At 37.3% G+C, this 18,846-nt stretch overlaps 1 protein-coding gene across 1 annotated transcript in view; it reads left to right on the top strand.

Annotated features, from left to right (window-relative positions):
- Positions 1-18,846, top strand: part of COL12A1 (collagen, type XII, alpha 1) — a 98,065-nt gene that overhangs the window by 58,323 nt on the left and 20,896 nt on the right. Inside the window, exons 38-52 of the mRNA XM_010003393.1 lie at positions 915-1,044; positions 1,237-1,356; positions 1,951-2,097; positions 2,859-2,975; positions 3,409-3,555; positions 4,032-4,106; positions 4,653-4,792; positions 5,725-5,848; positions 6,046-6,189; positions 8,414-8,578; positions 11,111-11,149; positions 11,237-11,375; positions 13,496-13,638; positions 14,019-14,128; positions 18,369-18,518. Coding sequence (XP_010001695.1) covers positions 915-1,044; positions 1,237-1,356; positions 1,951-2,097; positions 2,859-2,975; positions 3,409-3,555; positions 4,032-4,106; positions 4,653-4,792; positions 5,725-5,848; positions 6,046-6,189; positions 8,414-8,578; positions 11,111-11,149; positions 11,237-11,375; positions 13,496-13,638; positions 14,019-14,128; positions 18,369-18,518 — 1,890 coding nt within the window. The remainder of the gene's footprint in view (positions 1-914; positions 1,045-1,236; positions 1,357-1,950; positions 2,098-2,858; positions 2,976-3,408; positions 3,556-4,031; positions 4,107-4,652; positions 4,793-5,724; positions 5,849-6,045; positions 6,190-8,413; positions 8,579-11,110; positions 11,150-11,236; positions 11,376-13,495; positions 13,639-14,018; positions 14,129-18,368; positions 18,519-18,846) is intronic.

Below are 18,846 nucleotides of genomic sequence, written 5' to 3'. Positions count from 1 at the left end.
CCTGCTGCTTCCCACCAGCCACAATGTAACTTGTAGAGAGTGCTATTTAAATGCTATTGCTGCTTGTATATTATTGCATAGGGCATGCTGAAAATTCAGTGTTTGAAAATTCCCTGCTGGAACTGTTAATCAGAACACACATTTTTCTCAACACACAGATCTTCTGTACAGAAAATATGCAGCATTTCATGAAAATAGCAAGTCTAAAAATGACTGAAAATTTTTATCAAGTAATAATGGGAAATGTTGACTGGGGGATGTTTTTGAGATAGATACCTCAAGTTACTTTCCATAGTTTTGTGGTCACTTTATGGAGCAGTCTCACTTTTTGGATTATACCTACCTTTTCATTAGAAGGGAGCAGTAGTGCATGGCTGCACCAGGAAGCTGGGAACTTTGAGGAATTTAAAAATAGTCATGTTTTTACATATCAAAATATTTAGAACTTTCTTCTCAGACTTTGTTTCTGCCAAGAAAATGAAACACTAAGACAAGAATGAAAATACAGAAATGGATCTGATGAGTAGTCTGAGTGACTTAGACTTTCATCCCCATTTCAGGAGCTTTTTCCTCTCTTCTGTCTCCAAACACGAGACTTTCTCCTTTCTATGAGGGAACAGTACTGAAATCTTGGTCAGGAATTGCAGTGTCTCAGGCTGATGTGAGAGCAGGGAATGAAGAGTCAATATGATTAATCTGTTTGTGCTGACCACAGTGTTTTATATTTTAAAACAACAAATACTACCAATTGTTTATAGACTATAACCTTTAAGATATCCCAAATGACTTCATCTACGGTGGCTATAAAAAAAAGTGCTCAAGGTGTCAAAACAAATCTTTATTTCTAATTACTGTCATTATTGATCAGTTACAGTGCTGTGAATTTGTTTACCTCTGTTTCTTTTGTGTTCTAGACAACAGTTCCTGGGATAAGAAATAATGTGATACTACAACCCTTACAATCAGATACGCCATATAAAATTACTGTTGTGGCTGTGTACGAAGATGGAGATGGTGGACAACTGACTGGAAATGGCAGAACTGGTAATTAGTTTTAATATTGTATATTCTTCTTTAATTCTAAGACATATTCCTTGAACAGTCCAACATAGTTAAGGTTTCAGTATGTCAATTACATATTTGACATGATTATTACCTGACAGAGTTATAATGTAAGTTTTTAGAGGTTGAAAAACAATCACTAGTCTAATTAGAGTGTTTTTTCTTTCTTTTTAGTTGGCCTGCTTCCTCCTCAGAATATGTATATAACTGATGAATGGTATACACGGTTCAGAGTTTCCTGGGATCCTTCACCATCCCCAGTTCTTGGCTATAAAATTGTATACAAACCTGTGGGTAAGAAGACTTGTTCATTCTGAGTGTATCACATTCAGAATAGTGAGTGTCTAAGGGGAGAACAGAAGAGAAATCATATGTATCATTTAATGTTTGTGCGAAAGGATTTATTTATTTCCTTTGTTTACTAGTTTTATGGAAGCTTAAGTCTTACCAGTATTTTATAAGAAGCACAAACTATCAAATTTTTATACATTCAATTACAGATATTGAATTGTATAGTAAAATTTAATACAGTGACTAGATAAAGTCCTGGACCAGACTGGTTTTTCTCTTTTTAGTGCCTCATCCTTCTGAGGATATGAGCTGGTATATGTGAGATGAGTATTGGACAGGTATTTAGGTACATTTGTATTAGGTGATTGTGAAAGTATATGCATACCTTTCTGTAAGTTAAATTAAACATAAACATTGCAAAATAGGTTATAAAGCTGTGTGTATGTTCTGTTTGCAACAGTCTAATATGCCAAGATGTAAGAAAGTAGTAGATTAACACTCAACAACAGGTGAAAGATGGCACATAGTTTTGTATCTCACCTCATCATGAATCTTTCACTCTCCTGGTATTTCCATAATGCTTTCTTTCAATTCAAGGTTCAAATGAGCCCATGGAGGTTTTTGTGGGAGAAGTGACTTCCTACACCTTGCATAATCTGTCTCCCAGTACTACTTATGATGTGAATGTTTATGCCCAGTATGATTCTGGAATGAGCATACCTTTGACTGATCAAGGCACTACACGTAAGTCAAACTGATTTTGTTGTAGTCATGATGGATACATATGCTGATCTGAGATAATATTGATTCAGAGAGGATTTTTAAGGCTGAATATTCTCTCAGAGTACTTAAGATCTGTCTGTGATGTAGATCTTAAAAACACTAAACCTGGAAACAGAAAGGGAAATAAAGTTTTAAGCAATGATTTGATGATATAAAATTTTCTAGTCTGCTTCCTAAAATTTTATTTAGATATTGTTGGGTCATTCTTTAACTGTCTTCAGGGTGCTACAGTATCTAACCATGCTAAGCAGGTCTAGGCTTTTTGCTACTCTGCTTTTATCTCACAGGAATATCCAGTGATTGAAGCTTCAGCTTTTCAGAAGGAGCTGATTTTGTTGATGGCCTCAGCTAAGAAACTTAATTTCTGCAGTTAAGACCAACATCCTGAGTTTTGTTGACCCAGTACATTCTTTTTGTACTGCCATATATATATGAGTCAGATTCCAATTTCTGGGAGTTTCTTATTTTACAAATAACTTACTTAATGTGGAAACTCATAAAATGGGCTGTTTCCCAATATGGGAAGGGTATCAGGCTTTGGGCCTTTGTAAATAGCTAGGCTGGAATCTCTAGGGCCTAACAAAAAATTAGGAGGTTTGACTAGAACTGCTACTTCTTTTTGTGAGTATTTAAAAAAATCAAATTCTGGACATTCATTTTATGTGCTTAATCCATTACATACTCTTTTCCAAAGAACAATTTCTCTCTTTCTCTGTTCACAGTGTATTTAAATGTCACTGACCTAACAAGCTACAAAGTGGATTGGGATACCTTATGTATCCGATGGTCACCTCATCGGTCAGCAACCTCCTACAGACTGAAGCTCAACCCAGCTGATGGTAAGTGCATTTGTATTTTTTTTCCATTGTCTGGAAACATGATTGTCTTATTAGATGTCAGCACTGCTTATATGGGAGGGTAGCAAGCACCCAACAGAAGCTGAGAAATACCTGGTTGAGTTTAAGCTCTGAACATGATGGTTTTTTCTAGGGAGGTGAAAAAGCTGCAGAGGTGGTGCTGCTTATTGTCAACTTTCATTAATAGGAACCTGCTAGTTACCTGGGTTTCACATGTACACTGCAGTGTTACTCTCCAGTATGCTCCAGGTGCATAGCCACTGTATAATCTTGGTCTAGAAAGGCTTTTATGGGGCAAGAGTGAGACTGCTGTCCTATCCATCCTCCTCTCAAGAGGTCTCTAATTTCTACACTTACTTGTATTAAAAGGGATGTAGTAAGTTCTAACTTTCTTTCCCTTGGGCTTTTTTGACAGGGTCCAGAGGACAGGAAATCACAGTACGTGGGTCAGAAACAAGCCACTGTTTTACTGGCCTCTCACCAGACACAGAATACAATGCTACCGTCTTTGTTCAGACCCCGAACCTTGAGGGACCACCAGTCTCTATAAGGAAGTATACAAGTAGGTTATAGACACTGTGAACATTAACTTTTGCCTGTAGAGCTTGCCTTGTTTCTGCTGTAGAACTTGCTTTTCTCCTAAGTGGCTCTCAGTACTTCTTTAAGTGACCTTTTCTCCTCTTTCTCTTGGTGTAATGTTAGCTGGAGTTCATGAGTGAAAGAGAAATTCTTATGCTCTTCTTCAAACTAAGGATATCCTAGCACTTGGATGAAAAATGGATGCATTCTCAGGGTGCAGTGTTACTCACCTCATATGAAAATGTTGCTGTTATAATGAAATCCTGTACCTTTGTATTAAGAAGATCTATAATCTCTTTAGTCTTGTAACACAAGAAATTTTTCCTTGCCAATGATACATTGCTTAGGCTGGTGAGAAAAGTTAAGGATCTTTCTGTGTGGTATTATGATATGTAATCTAGAGATTTTCCTTGAATGAAATAGTTTTTATGGAGTAAAAAACCTGTTATTTCATTTCAGTCCTCAAACCTACAGAGGCACCAACTCCGCCACCTACACCTCCTCCACCTCCCACGATCCCTCCAGCTCGCGATGGTATGTCTATTTGTAGAATTACTCAGTGTTTTTATGTAATTGCTGCACTGCTTCAGAATTTAATTCTACTTTTTCATAAATTTAAATAGATTAAAAACTAGCACAAGATTTTAGGGAAATGAAGTTTGACACTAGTTTTCTAATGCCATCCATTTGCTCTTGAGCTTTTGCTATGCTTCAGCGTTTCCTGGTTTAGAACAGCAAGGTGCATACCTTTGGGGAAAAAAATAACAGTATTCTATAGCTCTGCAGCAAGTCTGTGCATCCATCTGCCCTTAGCAGACAACTTTAATGTTATGGTACCTGTTCAGCTAAAAAAAAAATATAAATAATTTAAAATAATTATTGAGCTCTTCCTCATTTCTTGAACTTTTATTTGAAAAAAGATGTTTTTGCGTTGAGCATTAGCCATTAGCCAGGCTGGCTGCATGCTATTAGAAGTTTGCTGAATATTTTTCATTCCTGAATTTTCAAACTTTGAAGCAATGCACTTTATTTTACAGTGATATGATTAATGTGTTTTAAATATGCCTTTTCTTATTTCAGTATGCAGAGGTGCCAAAGCAGACATAGTATTTTTGACTGATGCTTCCTGGAGTATTGGTGATGATAACTTCAACAAAGTAGTGAAATTTGTTTTTAATACAGTCGGAGCCTTTGACTTGATTAATCCAGCTGGAATCCAGGTATATTTATTTCCATTGGGTACATTTTGAAGGGAAACTGAAGATGAAGCTCAATTGCTAATTACATCTGATTTTTCCTCTCTTTCAGATGCTGTCAGGTTTTTTTATTAGGTTGTTGTACAACACATGAACATGCGTACATATAGAATTATTTATGAAATATATTAGTTATTTTGTAAATACAAAGGTCACCCAGTCTATTCTCAGAGGTTGCTATTCTGAAAGACAAAAGTTGTAGTGTGTGGGAATCCTCTAGGTAGATAAACTTGGGTGATATATTGTCAGTGTGTGGTTAGTTTTATATTTTTGTTTCTTTTTATGAGGCATCAACAACTGGCACACTGCCTAGTTGTTATATGCTAGGTTTTGTCTGTGCCATATCAGAAATCTGTTTTGGGGACAGTCTGACTTTTGAGTGGGGTTTATGTTTTAATTTCTCAGTGCAAGACAGGAGTTTTATGCACACAGAGCTCAGCTGGCTTGCCAATAGCTGTGACTTGTAGAGCTGCTTAGAATCCCACTGCAGTAAAGTAACCAGAATCCCTTACAGAGAGGCACTTGAAGAAATCTCTTCATCCCGTTCTAAAGATAGATAACATAGGTCCACTCCACAGTGGGCGTAGTTGAAGTATGAAAATGTGAAAAGTTAGTCCTCTTAATGAATTATTGCATCTTTCAAGGGTGAATAGTAATAGGTAATTAGGAATAGACTTTCTGGATTTCAAGGCTGGTCATACTTATGTCAATAGAAAGAAAAAAAATTGTTGTGTGCACATAGCTATGATGATATGTGTGTGTAAATATCTACAGGTGCCTAATGATACATATATGAAAACAGTTTTTCAGTTGTTTAATGCTCACTAATATACCACAATACTTATTTAAATGGAGAGAGTTGGTCTGAAATCTCTCTGTGATAAATTGCATTTCAGGTTTCATTTGTGCAGTACAGTGATGAGGCAAAATCTGAATTTAAACTGAATACGTTTGATGACAAGGCCCAGGCCCTAGGAGCTCTTCAAAATATTCAGTACAGAGGAGGAAACACAAGGACAGGTAATTCTGAGCAGTAACTATATTTCTTTAAGTTAAAATGTTTTCAGAAACTGCCTCATTATCCTAATATTTCATGGCTGAAGAATTAGGTTTTTATGTTCTGCTGTTTCAGCTGTGTGGCTGTGTGGCTTTCAAAGTAAAGGAATTTCTTCTTGTGGATAATACATCTGACTCCTTGTCTGTTGTGCACTTCACAGGCAAAGCCCTAACATTTATCAAAGAAAAGGTTTTGACTTGGGAGAGTGGCATGAGACGAGGTGTTCCCAAGGTGCTTGTTGTTGTCACAGATGGTCGGTCTCAGGACGAGGTGAGGAAAGCAGCAACAGTCATACAGCACTCTGGTAAGCAATTCACTGTACCTGGCTATTTAATTTCCTTATGTGTTAAGCAATGCAATTATAAGTGGTGCTTCAGCTGTCTGGGAATCCTTTAGTCATAATTTATGGACGCAGAAAAGTACTCTGAGTATTTGGGAAAAAACCTCAAAACTATTTAAAGAATTTAGATTCTGTGGGTCAGACTTCCTTCTCTAGCTATCTTCTGGGAAGGACGTGTCTTCCCAAGGATTTCAACTAATTCCTTGTGTATAGCATGTCATAGACATGACTTTTGGTTACTTCTTTCTCTCCTTGCTCTGTGGACCCCAGGGATCAATGTGAAGTGTACTCTGTTCTAATGCTTCTGATGTAATGGGCCTGGCATTTTGAGCTTTATGTCCTACCTCATATAAACCAGTATATCTCCAGTTAAATTAACTTTTGGTGAGGCTGTGTCTGACCTGACTCCTTCATTGCCTTTTGAGCTGAGCAGTGTTGCACTTCTTCTTCAGATTTGCTGAATATGGATTGTGTGAGTCTAATAATCTATTCCTGTGCCTGCACCCAGCAGTTTTGCATTTCGGTGCATGAACCCCCTGGAGTCCTGATCCCCGAGTAAGGAGTTGATGTGCTTCCATATGGAACTCACTGACATGTAAACCACAAGTGGTCATCTTCTCTGCCTCTGTCACCTGACAGAATCAGCTCTGTCTAGATGGTTTCTAAAGATGTTTGGCTGTCCTACTAATAAAAATCTCTAGTTTCCCTGGCTAATCTGCTTCAGTGCTTAACTACCTTATTAGTGGAAAGCTTTGCCTCACATTTCACCGAAGTATTTCTTCAGGCAGCTGTTGTCATGTTTTCATTTACCTAGTTAACTAGGAAAGCAGTGGATCACTGCTCGGTGTAGTGGGCCTTCATATTTGAAACCTTTTGTCATTTCCTCTTCTGTCTTTTCTTTCCTAGACTAAACAAACTCGTTTCCTGCAACCTCTTGTTGATTGTGTTTTCTAAGCCTCTTATAATTTTTGCTCTCCCCTCTACTTGCTTTTGTTTCTTTGCATATTAAATGTCGTGTTCAAAGCTGGACAGTATTTCAGCCAAAACTTCACCAGAATTGGCTACAGAGGAATAATTACCCTTTTTTTTTTTTTTAACTACAAAGATAGAAAAGATACCTTTATAATTTGCAGTACATGTGAATTATTTTTTCAGCCTCCAACCAAACTTTTCAATGTCTGTGCAGTTTCTTGTAAATGAAATTTTGTGGGAGATTTTTTTATATAGTGCTGAATTGTGTAATGACTTCTTTTTCTTCCTTGTTTTTTGGTATGGCAAAGAGAGGTCAAATTGTCACATGGAGACTGAGGTGGGAGAAGTGGAAGGACAAAATGAGTCAGAGATAGAATTCTGTAAAGGCTAGAAGACAGCAGGAAAAAAAAAACACACAGAAGGCAAGGAGACAGTAATTTAAGGGTTTGAAGAGGAAAATCACCTTTACAAAGAACAAGATTCTGCTGTAACACCTGGTGATATGATTAAATTTTAGGGTCTGCATTCTTCTTATTTGACTTGAGCAATCTAACAACTAGATATCTAGCCTAAGGTCATCACGTAGGGTTCTTGTATTGCTAGTGAAGAGAGCTACAGACCACAACTCCTTCTATCTTGAAGTTAAGCATCTTAGGGAGGTGAGATGTATTGCATTGTGAGTCTGCCCATGTCTGTGTACTGATCATATAGACAGACTAGACAACTAGCTTACACTTGTTTCTAACTTGGAAAGTAATGATTAGTGAGATAAATACCACTCTAAGAAAGTGAAAAAAAAAAAAGAAGCATGAAATGCAGGGGATTTCAACACATAGAGAACTTGATAACTAATAGTATGCCCAGAGATTTTGGACACAGAACAGATTTAAGATACTGTAGAGCTGAGACGATTGTAGCTTTTTAAAGAAAGAATGAAGGGACTAGGAAGCCAAAGCTTTGTGAGACAGGATAATGCCTAAAAATATCAATGAAGGAAGAAGGAGCAAGTTTTGAAAGAAAGATGCAAAAATCAGTTTAAACCCTCCTGAGCTTTCATAGGCTGAAAGGTTGTCCAGAATGTGTGCTCATAATGAAGGACAGATGAAAGGCTGAGAGAGCCTAAGAAATCAATGACAGAGGTAGTTTGTAAAATATTGACCTGAAAAATGGTAATGTGTATTTTCTTAATTTTAAGTAACAAGTGTTATTTTTACAGGCTTCAGTGTCTTTGTGGTTGGTGTGGCTGATGTAGATTACAATGAACTGGCCAAGATTGCCAGCAAGCCCAGTGAGCGTCATGTGTTTATTGTTGATGACTTTGATGCCTTTGAAAAGATTCAAGATAACCTCGTTACCTTTGTATGTGAGACAGCTACCTCAAGTAAGTAGAAGACATTGTGTTCCTTTGCCAAAATTAATACATTTGTTTATATAGTGCTACTTTATATACTGGCTACAGTTGCCACCTCATTTAAGGTACATAAAAAGAATTGTTTAAATATAAAAGGTTTCATAATAACTGAACATACTTTAAAGGTGCAAGTAGCCTTTAAAAATTTTTGAAGTAGATATTATTTTTATGTTTCAAAAGTACTCACATTTCAAAAGTACTGGTATAACAAAAAGAGTAACATTCAGTGAGAACTGCTGCTCTTTAAGAAGGAGAATGATGCCTAATGTGAACTGAGGCGCACAACAGGTCTCTTATTTACCACTGGCCTGGGGGCACTGAAGAGGTGCAACTATAGTCTGTGATGCTATTAAAAAATAATCTAAATAAAGTTCAGTTGTTTACTCAAGTGAAGTCCTTCTATGGCAAAAATTAGAAATTCTTAGGCCTGTCATGTGCAACTATGTACTCACTAACTGCCTCATCTGCTGGCTCCTGAGAAGCCATATAAATCTCCAGTTTTTCCTCGTGAATCTGACAGCTGTTATGCAGCCTGACTCATGCCTTAAATATTCATGGAAAGACTGTGTCATTGTGCTCCTTTCTTCTTATGAAGTAGACTCTTAAAATATTCAGGGGGTTCATTTTTTGTTCCATACAATTTGTTGCAGTAGAAATATCCTACTAAAAGTGATGAGTAAAAATATTAACAGTACTTCTACCACACAACAGAATACAGTATGACAAAAGTTACTGAATGCCTTCTTTGCTTCAGTCTTCATTGCTAAAGCTGTCCCTCATGAATCCCAGACCCTGGAGGCAAGGGGAAAGGTCTGGAGAGAGGAAGACTTTCCCTCATTAGAGGAGGACTGGCTTAGATACCACTTGGCCAAGCTGGACATCCATAAGTCCATGGGCCCTGATGGGATGCACCCGTGAGTGCTGATAGAGCTGGCGGATGTTATTGCTGAGCCACTCTCCATTATCTTTCAAAGAGAGATGTCTGAGGACTGGAGGAAGGCCAATATCACTCCAGTCTTCAAAAACAGCAAGAAGGAGGACCCAGGGGACTACAGGCCAATTAATCTTACCTCTGTCCCTGGGAAGGTGATGGAGCGATTTGTTCTGGATGTCATCTGTAAACAAGTTGAAGAATAGGAGACTATTTGGAGTGGTCAGGATGGATTTACCAAGGGTAAATCATGCTTGACTAATCTGTTAACCTTCTATGCTGAGGTAACTGGTTGGCTGGGTGAGGGGAGAGCAGCTTGACTTCAACAAGGCTTTTGACACTGTCTCCTATAACATCCTCATTAGGAAACTAAGGGAGTGTGAGCTAGATGAGCGGACAGTGAGGTGGATTGAGAGCTGTCTGTGTGACCGAACTCAGAGGGTTGTGATTCATGGAGCAGGGTTGAGTTGGAGGCCTGTAACCAGTGGTTTCCCCCAGTGGTCAATACTCGGTCTAGTCTTGTTCAACATATTCATCAATGACCTGGATGAGGCGACAGAGTTTGCTGATGACACCAAACTAGGAGTGGTGGCTGACACTCCAGAGGGCTGTGCTGCCATCCAGCATCACCTGAACAGGCTGGAGAGCTGGGCAGAGAGGAACCTAATGAGGTTCAACTGAGGGAAATGTAGGGTCCTGCACCTGGGGAGGAAGAATTCCATGCACCAGTATAGGTTAGGGGTGGACCTGCTGAAAAGCAGTTCTCAGGAGAAGGATGTGAGAGTCCTGGTAGATGGGAAATTATCCATGAGCCAGCAATGTGCCCTTGCTGCCAAGAGGGTCAATGTAATCCTGGGGTGCATAAGGAAGAGTGTAGCCATTAGGTTGAGAGAGGTCATTCTCCCCCTCTACTCTGCCCTGGTGAGAACACATCTGAGATCCACAGTTCAAGAGAGACAGGGAACTACTAGAGAAGGTCCAGTGAAGGGCAAGAAAGATGACTGGGGAATTGGAGTATCTCCCTTATGAGGAAAGGCTGGGAGAGCTGGGACTCTTTAGCCTGGAGAAGAGAAGAGCTTAGTAATGCCTATAAGTATCTAAAGGGTGGGTGCAAGGAGGATGGAGCCAGACTATTTTCAGTAGTTGCCAGTGACAGGATAAGGGGCAATGGGCACAAGCTGGAACATGGGAAGTTCCATTTAAATATGAGGAAAAACTTCTTTATGGTGAGGGTGACAGAGCCCTGGAATAGGTTGCCCAGGGAGGTTGTGGAGTCTCCTTCTCTGAAGATATTCAAGAACCTCCTGGATGCAGTCCTGAGTAATGTGCTCTAGGGGATCCTGCTTTAGCAGGGGGGTTGGACTAGGTGATCTCTAGACGTCCTTTCCAAATCTGACAATTACATGATTCCAGGAAATGTGAGAAAAGTTGGCTGATAATGAATAATTAATGATCATCCAGACACTGATAAAAGCACAAACTTTTTGGTAATAAAAAATTCTGAGGTATATTCTGTGTTCATATCCTGTTAGATTTTATAATTTCAAATTATGTTTTTTCATTTCTTCAAGCTTGTCCTCTCATTTACTTGGAGGGATACACTTCACCTGGTAAGTAAGAGTTTAATATTTGGCATAGGTTCATTTGTGTCTTTTACAGCCCTACAGTGTTTTTATTTTTTATTTTCTCTCTTAAAGGTTTCAAGATGCTGGAATCATATAATCTAACAGAGAAGCATTTTGCTTCTGTACAAGGTGTATCACTGGAATCAGGCTCTTTCCCAAGCTATGTAGCATTTAGACTCCACAAAAATGCCTTCATTAACCAGCCAATACGGTAAGTAATCCTGAAAGACTCATATTTAGGGCAAGCAGGTGAGGATTAATAGAGTTTATATATTATAACATTATTATCTTATGGAAGATGCATTTATTTGATGTTCTTTTTACTGAACTCCAAGAAATATGTTCCGAAGAACATCTATCATTGCTCTTACTAAATGCTGAAGTATTTCATCTGTTGTGTTCTGTTCACTATTAATCCAGTTGCTTATTGTTGTATTTTTTGGACATTATACTTCCTAATCATTCAAGTTCTGTGAAGTCCACAGTTTGTCCTTAGGCAGTTGAACATAGTATAACAAGCTCTATGTTGCCAAAGGAAAATGGTTTTAATATGGAGGGATAAGCACCACTTTTTGCAGGGGTATCTTTCGTACTGCGGATGCCATTGACTTGGGACAGATTGTCTGCTACTTGAGATGCTGTCTTAGGCAAATGGAGTGGAGTTTTCAAGGGCCTGTGGTCTTAGAGCTTGGTTATGAGGGTAATATATGGTCATTCTTTCCAACATTTTACACAAAAAAAACCACAAAAAAGGGGGAAAAAAAATCCCCTTAGTTAGGAGTTAGTATTACTAAGAGAAGAACAGGCCCTCTCTTTTTCTTTTTACATTTGTTCCTCTGCTGTCTATTTAAGTAAGTTTTGAAAAAGTCCTTCTGAGTCGGAAGACATTCCTAAAGATAGCCCATTGTTCCTATTAAATTTAAGGAAATTTAATCTTCTTTTCTCACAAGTCTTTGAAATCTTTTGCAATCCTGCCAGACTAGATAAAGATCTGATCACAGGCACAGGAGCTGAGGTGTATGAAGAAATTTCTTTTTGCCAGCCTTCTCAGCTCACAATTTTAAAAGTGGAGGACTTGAGAACTTTTTGAATTTGTTGATGTGCCATTATAGCTATGGGGGTGATGGATCTCTAACAGCCTGCATTTTTATGATCTAGAGAAGTACAGGTAATCCCAGTCACTGGGATCTTGTTTTGCAACTCTCTTATTTTAAGATCAAACTTGTATTTAGCAAGATAAGCTGATAAAAAGACAGACATCCTATTTCTTTCTTTTTTTTTTTTTTTTTTTTAATGTTGCGATACATAGTCTATTGTCTGCTGTGAGAGGTGGAGTAGACTTGCACTGGGCTTGGACTAGACTTCTGAGCACTTACATTTCATGAGAGGCCAGAAAATAAAACTCACTTTAGACTGAGTCAGTAAAAGAATAAAAGCATCCTGATCCTAGTGGCATAGTTGTTTCTGTATCTAAGATAACGTTTTGTCCAAGTTACAAATAGTTTTGTTGGATTTGCTTGAATATTTTCTTTCTTGCTCTGTGCTGTGTGGTGATGGTTTTATTGCAGAGTGTTCATAAATGTATGGATACATAAGCTTTGCCTCTCTCTTCTCTCTTCATTTCTATGTTTATGTTCATGAAGCCAAACCCCCTTCCCAGTTCCATCAGAACAATTAAGGAAAAGCAGAAGCTACCTACTTTCTTACAGATCCCTCCTGCATTCCCTCCCTTCCCCTTCAGAAAATGCTGGAGGCCATTTAATGCATGTTTTTTATTTGCTTTTGGCTGTCTGTTTTTTTAATGACTGGCAGCCTGAACATCACAAATCTAAATCTTTAGCCACTGAGGAGTGAGGTGAAACCTAAATACACCAGGAATTGTAGGTAATACATTAAATACATTCTTCATTGTATCTGTGCCTGAAGGACATCAATTGTTAAGTGCTGATTTCTCTTGCCTGCCTAAAAGAGGCCAGCTGAAAAAAGAATAAAGCTATAGTTCTATTTTCTGTACTTACCATCAAGGAATTAAAAATATGTGTAGTTTATGCGGAATGTTGCCACAGGAATACATCTCCAAGAGTTCTTGATTATATTCTGGCTTCCTCCATAACCATGGTGCCTGAACAGGCTGTGAGTTCATCTAAACAAATCACACAATGATTTTTATCACAAAGTTATTTTCTATTTGAGAGAGTAGTTAAAATTCCATTAAACACTGTGGTTTCCCTGTTACTCTCATGTCTTCTATTTGAAAAAGAGCAAATTATGAAGATCTTACTTTCCTCATGTGTTTCCATATGAAAAAATGTCCTCATATTGTCTTAACAGGGAGATTCACCCAGAGGGATTGCCACAGGCTTACACTATCATTCTGTTATTCCGTCTTCTGCCCGAATCCCCCAATGAGCCTTTTGCAATTTGGCAGATGACAGACAGAGATTACAAACCACAAGTTGGAGTTGTGCTTGATCGTAAGGATGACTTTGCTTATTGTGCAGATAATTTATATATTGTATTACTTTGCATGCATTCTTCCCAAATACTTCCCAAACCAAAGCATTCTTACATGGTAAAAGGATTATATATGTCTAGTTTTAAATTTAATTTTATTTTTACTTTATACATCAATTATTTCTTCAACTAACAAACATTCAACTAAACTACTTTTCAACTTTGGTACTACCTCTAAAACCAAAGGAATATACACCTATGTACTTATGGGTCAGTAAGACCATCTAAAATCTGTCTTATCCATTTGAATGGTATACTACATTTTATCCATAAGTGTATCTTAGGATGGTTGTTTCAGTAGTACATATAAAGTGAAATGTATTATTTTAATTTATTGCAGCTGCCAGCAAAGTACTGTCATTCTTTAACAAGGACACAAGGGGAGAGGTTCAGACTGTAACTTTTGATAATGATGAAGTAAAGAAAATCTTTTATGGAAGTTTCCACAAGGTAAAGAATTGAAATTATGAATGTTGCTTTCTGAAGTGCTGTTCTTTGAAACAAAAGACAAGTAAGCAGAAGCCACTGGCAGTTTTATCTAGTCTTTTGTATAGAATTCTAAGTTGACATCATATAAAATAAGATCTCTGAAGTTATAGCTCTTCCTTTTTTATTGACTTAAAGCTTACTTTGAGATTTGTCAAGGTATGTCAAGAATTTGTCAGGATTATGTAAGTGAAGGGATATATCTGAACACAACATTATAGCCTGATTACTGACACATGAAAGAGGAAGAATAAAAGATAAACTGGGAAAAAAAAACAACAACAGATAAGTGTGATGAGACTGAGGAGTGTAGTGATTTGGCAGAATGTAAATAGCTATTGACTTATAGAGAAAGGCAGGGAACCAGTTTTGGGAGGTGAATAACATATTCACAGAATTTTATCTTTAATAAGTATTAAACAGTAATATTAACTGAAGAAGCAAGAAAATTACAGGAGCCCAGGAAAGACCATATACCCTGGTTGTGATTTATAATGAAACTTAAGGTTTTTTTAGTTGTCAAGATGGCTAGTGAAATCCTTACATGTTACTGCATCTCAGTTGTGACAGTTTTGTACTTGATTTTCTAATTTTATGCACTGAGTTATGAAAACTTGATTCTTCCAGGCTTCCTTACCTCTATTCTTGGGAGATATTTGACTCAGACTATATGTGTGTCTAAAACACACTTAACAAAGTACTTTCCTGCTGTGTTAAGCATATATGCTTAGGGCAAGAGGGTTGCAATTGCAACATTTTTGGTCAGCTGAAATGTACATTCTCATGGTTCTGTTTATCTCTTCTTTTTAGTTTAGTTTTCTTCTGATGACTAAATATGGCTGGAGTATAACATTTGTTTTCTTTATGATACCCTCTTCCATATGACTGGTCACTACCAGCATTCCTTTGAGCTATAGATAAGAGGTTGCCTCTGGTCAGCTCACTGATACTGGAGGCCACATTGTCAACCTAGCTCTACCAGGCTGAAAGCAGGGAAAGCTTGCTGCTGCCAGTGTTGTGCTTTGTGACTTCATCTGCTTAGAACACAGATGACTAAAATAATTATATAGTACTGTGAAAGCTATTGTTTTCCTCAGAATTTGACAAAAGATCATTTCCCAAACTGCTTCTATGTCATGACCAATTATTCTTGTGTTTAAAATTTATTGAAAAGCTAATTATTTTTGCATGTACAAGGAGACGTTTATGTCACTGGCTTTGTGACTGAAACTTGTAAGTAGGCCTGGATCACACCTTCATCAGGCAGCCTCTATTTTTTCCTTGGTATTTTGCTTTTTACCTTTGTTTTTTGATGGCTTAGTGGGACAACTGAATTTTAAGCAAATACATTTATCTATGGGAGTGTGAAAAACTGCCAGTAAAGGCTAGGATAGATGTTGTTTTGGTATAAAAGGTGAGTCCTCTTATCACCAAGAAGTACTGTTAAAAGTCAGTAATGCATATAGCATGCTCATTTTAGGTATCAGTGTGAGAGTTGAGACTTCCTTCCCCAGGCCAGTAGTATGGAGCTCTCTACATGCTGTACTGCCAGCTCTCTGTTTTAGCTGTCTGCTGCTACTAAAATTGACATTCAGAGTAATATTTTCCTTGCATTTCCTCTAAATGTCATAGAATTGAGCAGAGTTATCTGACTGCACTTACAGTGAATCTCAGCTCATTTATCAGAGTTAATGGGGAACAACCTAAAACTTCAGCAGCACTAGCAGTTAAGTGTAAGTGTTACAATTGCTGGTGAAAAAAATTACAGGAGAAGTAAAAATCCAGCATTTTCTATTATTTCAATAGTTAAATACACTCATACATATGAGCAGAAAACAATTCTAAGATGCCAAACAATGTACAGGAGTAACAGCCATTTGCAAATTCTCTTAAAGCTCTGGAGCTACGAACTCTTCCTTGTGAGCTTATTTTTAGCAAAAAAAATGAACCATGTATGAGTTATTAAGTACAGCATGTCATTCCCCTTATCTTTTTCCCAGAAAGGGAAAGATTTTGATAGTATTTAAAGTAATTGGAGCAGCCTTGATTTAAAGAGCTGCATTTGGGATTTTTCACCATGTAACTGAGCTGACTCCTCTGCATTCTCTCCAGAATGATTACTGAGATTGTTAAGTGAGTCAGGTTGTTAATGATAGCATCATGGGATTCCCCAGCTCATGTGCTAGGAAAGCCTTATGTATCAGCCATGTTGATTAGCTCCTAATAAAGGATATCAGTAGTTTCATCTGGATAAAGGAAGGAAAGTAAGATTAACACAGTTCAGAAGGTACTTTTGCAATTCCTTCTGCCACCAGTTTTGAAGAAACGAAAAATCTTCAGAATCTGAGAAGATTTTTTTCTAAAATATCAAAGATTTCTGTAGTTTCCATTTGATACCTTACTGGCTCATTCAGTGAAGCACAGTTAACTACACCTAATGGGCAGGGAAATTTATTTTGGCATACTTGAACACTTTGCATAGCATAACTGTGGTGAAAGCTGTTGAATCTGGCAAGTCTCATAGGACCTGCCTGAGACAGTAATTGAATTTATAACTGAATGTTTTGGAGAGACAGACAACTTCTGCTTTCTTATTCTTACCATGCTAGACTTCATTTTAGATTGCAGTTTTGCAGTAGTTAGCCACAGGAAATTTGATAATGACTGTGTTTTTCTCCTGATGTACATATGAGATGGTAATTTAATTAGCTTATTGATGTTGTTCATTTAACAGTAGATCAGAATACCATCAAACTTATGGGGGGTTCAGGGAAAAAGAATAAAGTACATTTTAATTCTTAAAACCTCAGTGTCTTCTGGCAGTGGAAATGGTCAGAAAGGATGGTCTATGCTGGTGTGTTAGAAATTGAAGAGAATGGTTCTGTTAATGTTTTATTGGAGATAAAATATAGCAGGATTGAATACAGAGATATTTGCTGTAAACACTAGATGCATATTTTATTAGATTTATGCTAAGGCCATGAGACTCAGGCTGGAATTCAGAGCTGGCAGTGAATCAGCAGTGAACTGAGTCAAGGACTTTTGGGAGCCCTGCTTATTTTTGGCTGCTATGGTCACTTCTTTGGACAGATGGACAATGCTCAGTAGGCATTGCTTTTTGAACATTTTCAAATTGATGACCCCATTCAGCATTCTGGTGTAGAATCTAAGTTTTGCATGCACGTGAAAATGCAGTAATACCCATTCCTTATGCAGATGTAATTTGCTTTATTTAATTTTTGATGAATACTTAACATACCATTAGAAGGACTTGCACGTTTGGTACCTTTCAGAATTAGTAAATCACAACTGCAATGAGTTTAAAATTTTCTGATGCATTAGTTAACCTGTAAAATTTAGTCATACAATTGAATGAGTATATGATGTATAAATGATAACAAATTTAGTTTTGGCATGGTGCTTATTTTTTTTGTGGAAATAAGTACTATAATTGGATACAATGTTGTCTTCCCACCATTTATTAATTTGGTAAATTAACAATGTTGGGTATTAGAAACCCACTTGTATACACAGCACTGAGAATTAAGCTGTGATTCCAACTGAATTTCAGATGACAAAAAAATGAGGGCAGTTTTTGTAGCCAAATATCTCTCATGGAAATTTCTCTCTTGTGTCTTCCATTGTTTTGTCTTTTTCTGGGCAGGCTTCTCTGCTCACTCCTATATCTCAATGCAACTAATGTCTCTGGTTGAGTCATCTGTGGAAAATGAACCCTGGATCTTTGGATCTGAAACAATTTACTCTCTGAACTACATACAGAGACTATTAGCCAGTAGGCAGCCACAGACTCATAAACCTCTTGTGTGGTCCCAGCCATCAGAAGAGGACAAGGAGAGTTTATATTAATTTCCTTTCAGAAATTCTTTTTCTTTTTACCTTTTTTTTTTTTTTTTCCATTTTAAAACCATTTTTATGCAAGCTTTTCTAAATAGAACATTGTAGTTCAAGTATTATATTAAATAGTACATTTAAGCTGTGCTTGTAAATTGATCTCCAACACATTTTAAAGAGGTTGCTAATGTCATAGACTTTCCTTGAGTTTGAATCTTTTCACCAGCTGAATGTAAGGATTACTAGGAAGACAGTTGAAAACAGAATTACCTGAACAGTGAAATACTGTTAAAATAGGAAAGTAAATATGCCTATTAGCCTTTTCTTAATATTACATTAAACTTTTTTTCAGGTCCATATTGTTGTAACTTCATCAAATGTTAAGATTTATATTGACTGTAGTGAAATACTGGAAAAACCAATTAAGGAAGCTGGGAACATCACAACTGATGGCTATGAAATACTGGGGAAACTTCTGAAAGGTGACCGGAAATCAGCTACAGTAAGCAGAAAACATTAATCCATTCATTAATGAAAGCCCTTGAAATTTTCAGAGGAAAGTAATTCGAGATTAAAGATTGCTAAGAAACCAGTATTGCACCCAGAGCTTTCAAGTGTCTGTACTGCAAGACTGAATGTACTTAACAGGATAATTTTGGTCTTGGTAGACCCTAATTCTGTCAGAACTGCAAGAACAAAAATCTAATAGCTGAAAGTTGCAGTCAGGTAAATTCAAACAATAGTGGAAAGGTTTTTCTTTTAATAGGAAGAGCATTTAGTAATTGGAACCATTTACTGTGGATTCTCTGCCACTGGAAGTCTTTAAATGA

This window comes from Chaetura pelagica, unplaced genomic scaffold (genome assembly GCF_000747805.2).
Source record: "Chaetura pelagica isolate M959 unplaced genomic scaffold, ChaPel_1.0 scaffold150, whole genome shotgun sequence".
Classification (NCBI taxonomy): Eukaryota; Metazoa; Chordata; class Aves; order Apodiformes; family Apodidae; genus Chaetura; species Chaetura pelagica.
This window is presented reverse-complemented; position numbering and strand designations above follow the sequence as displayed.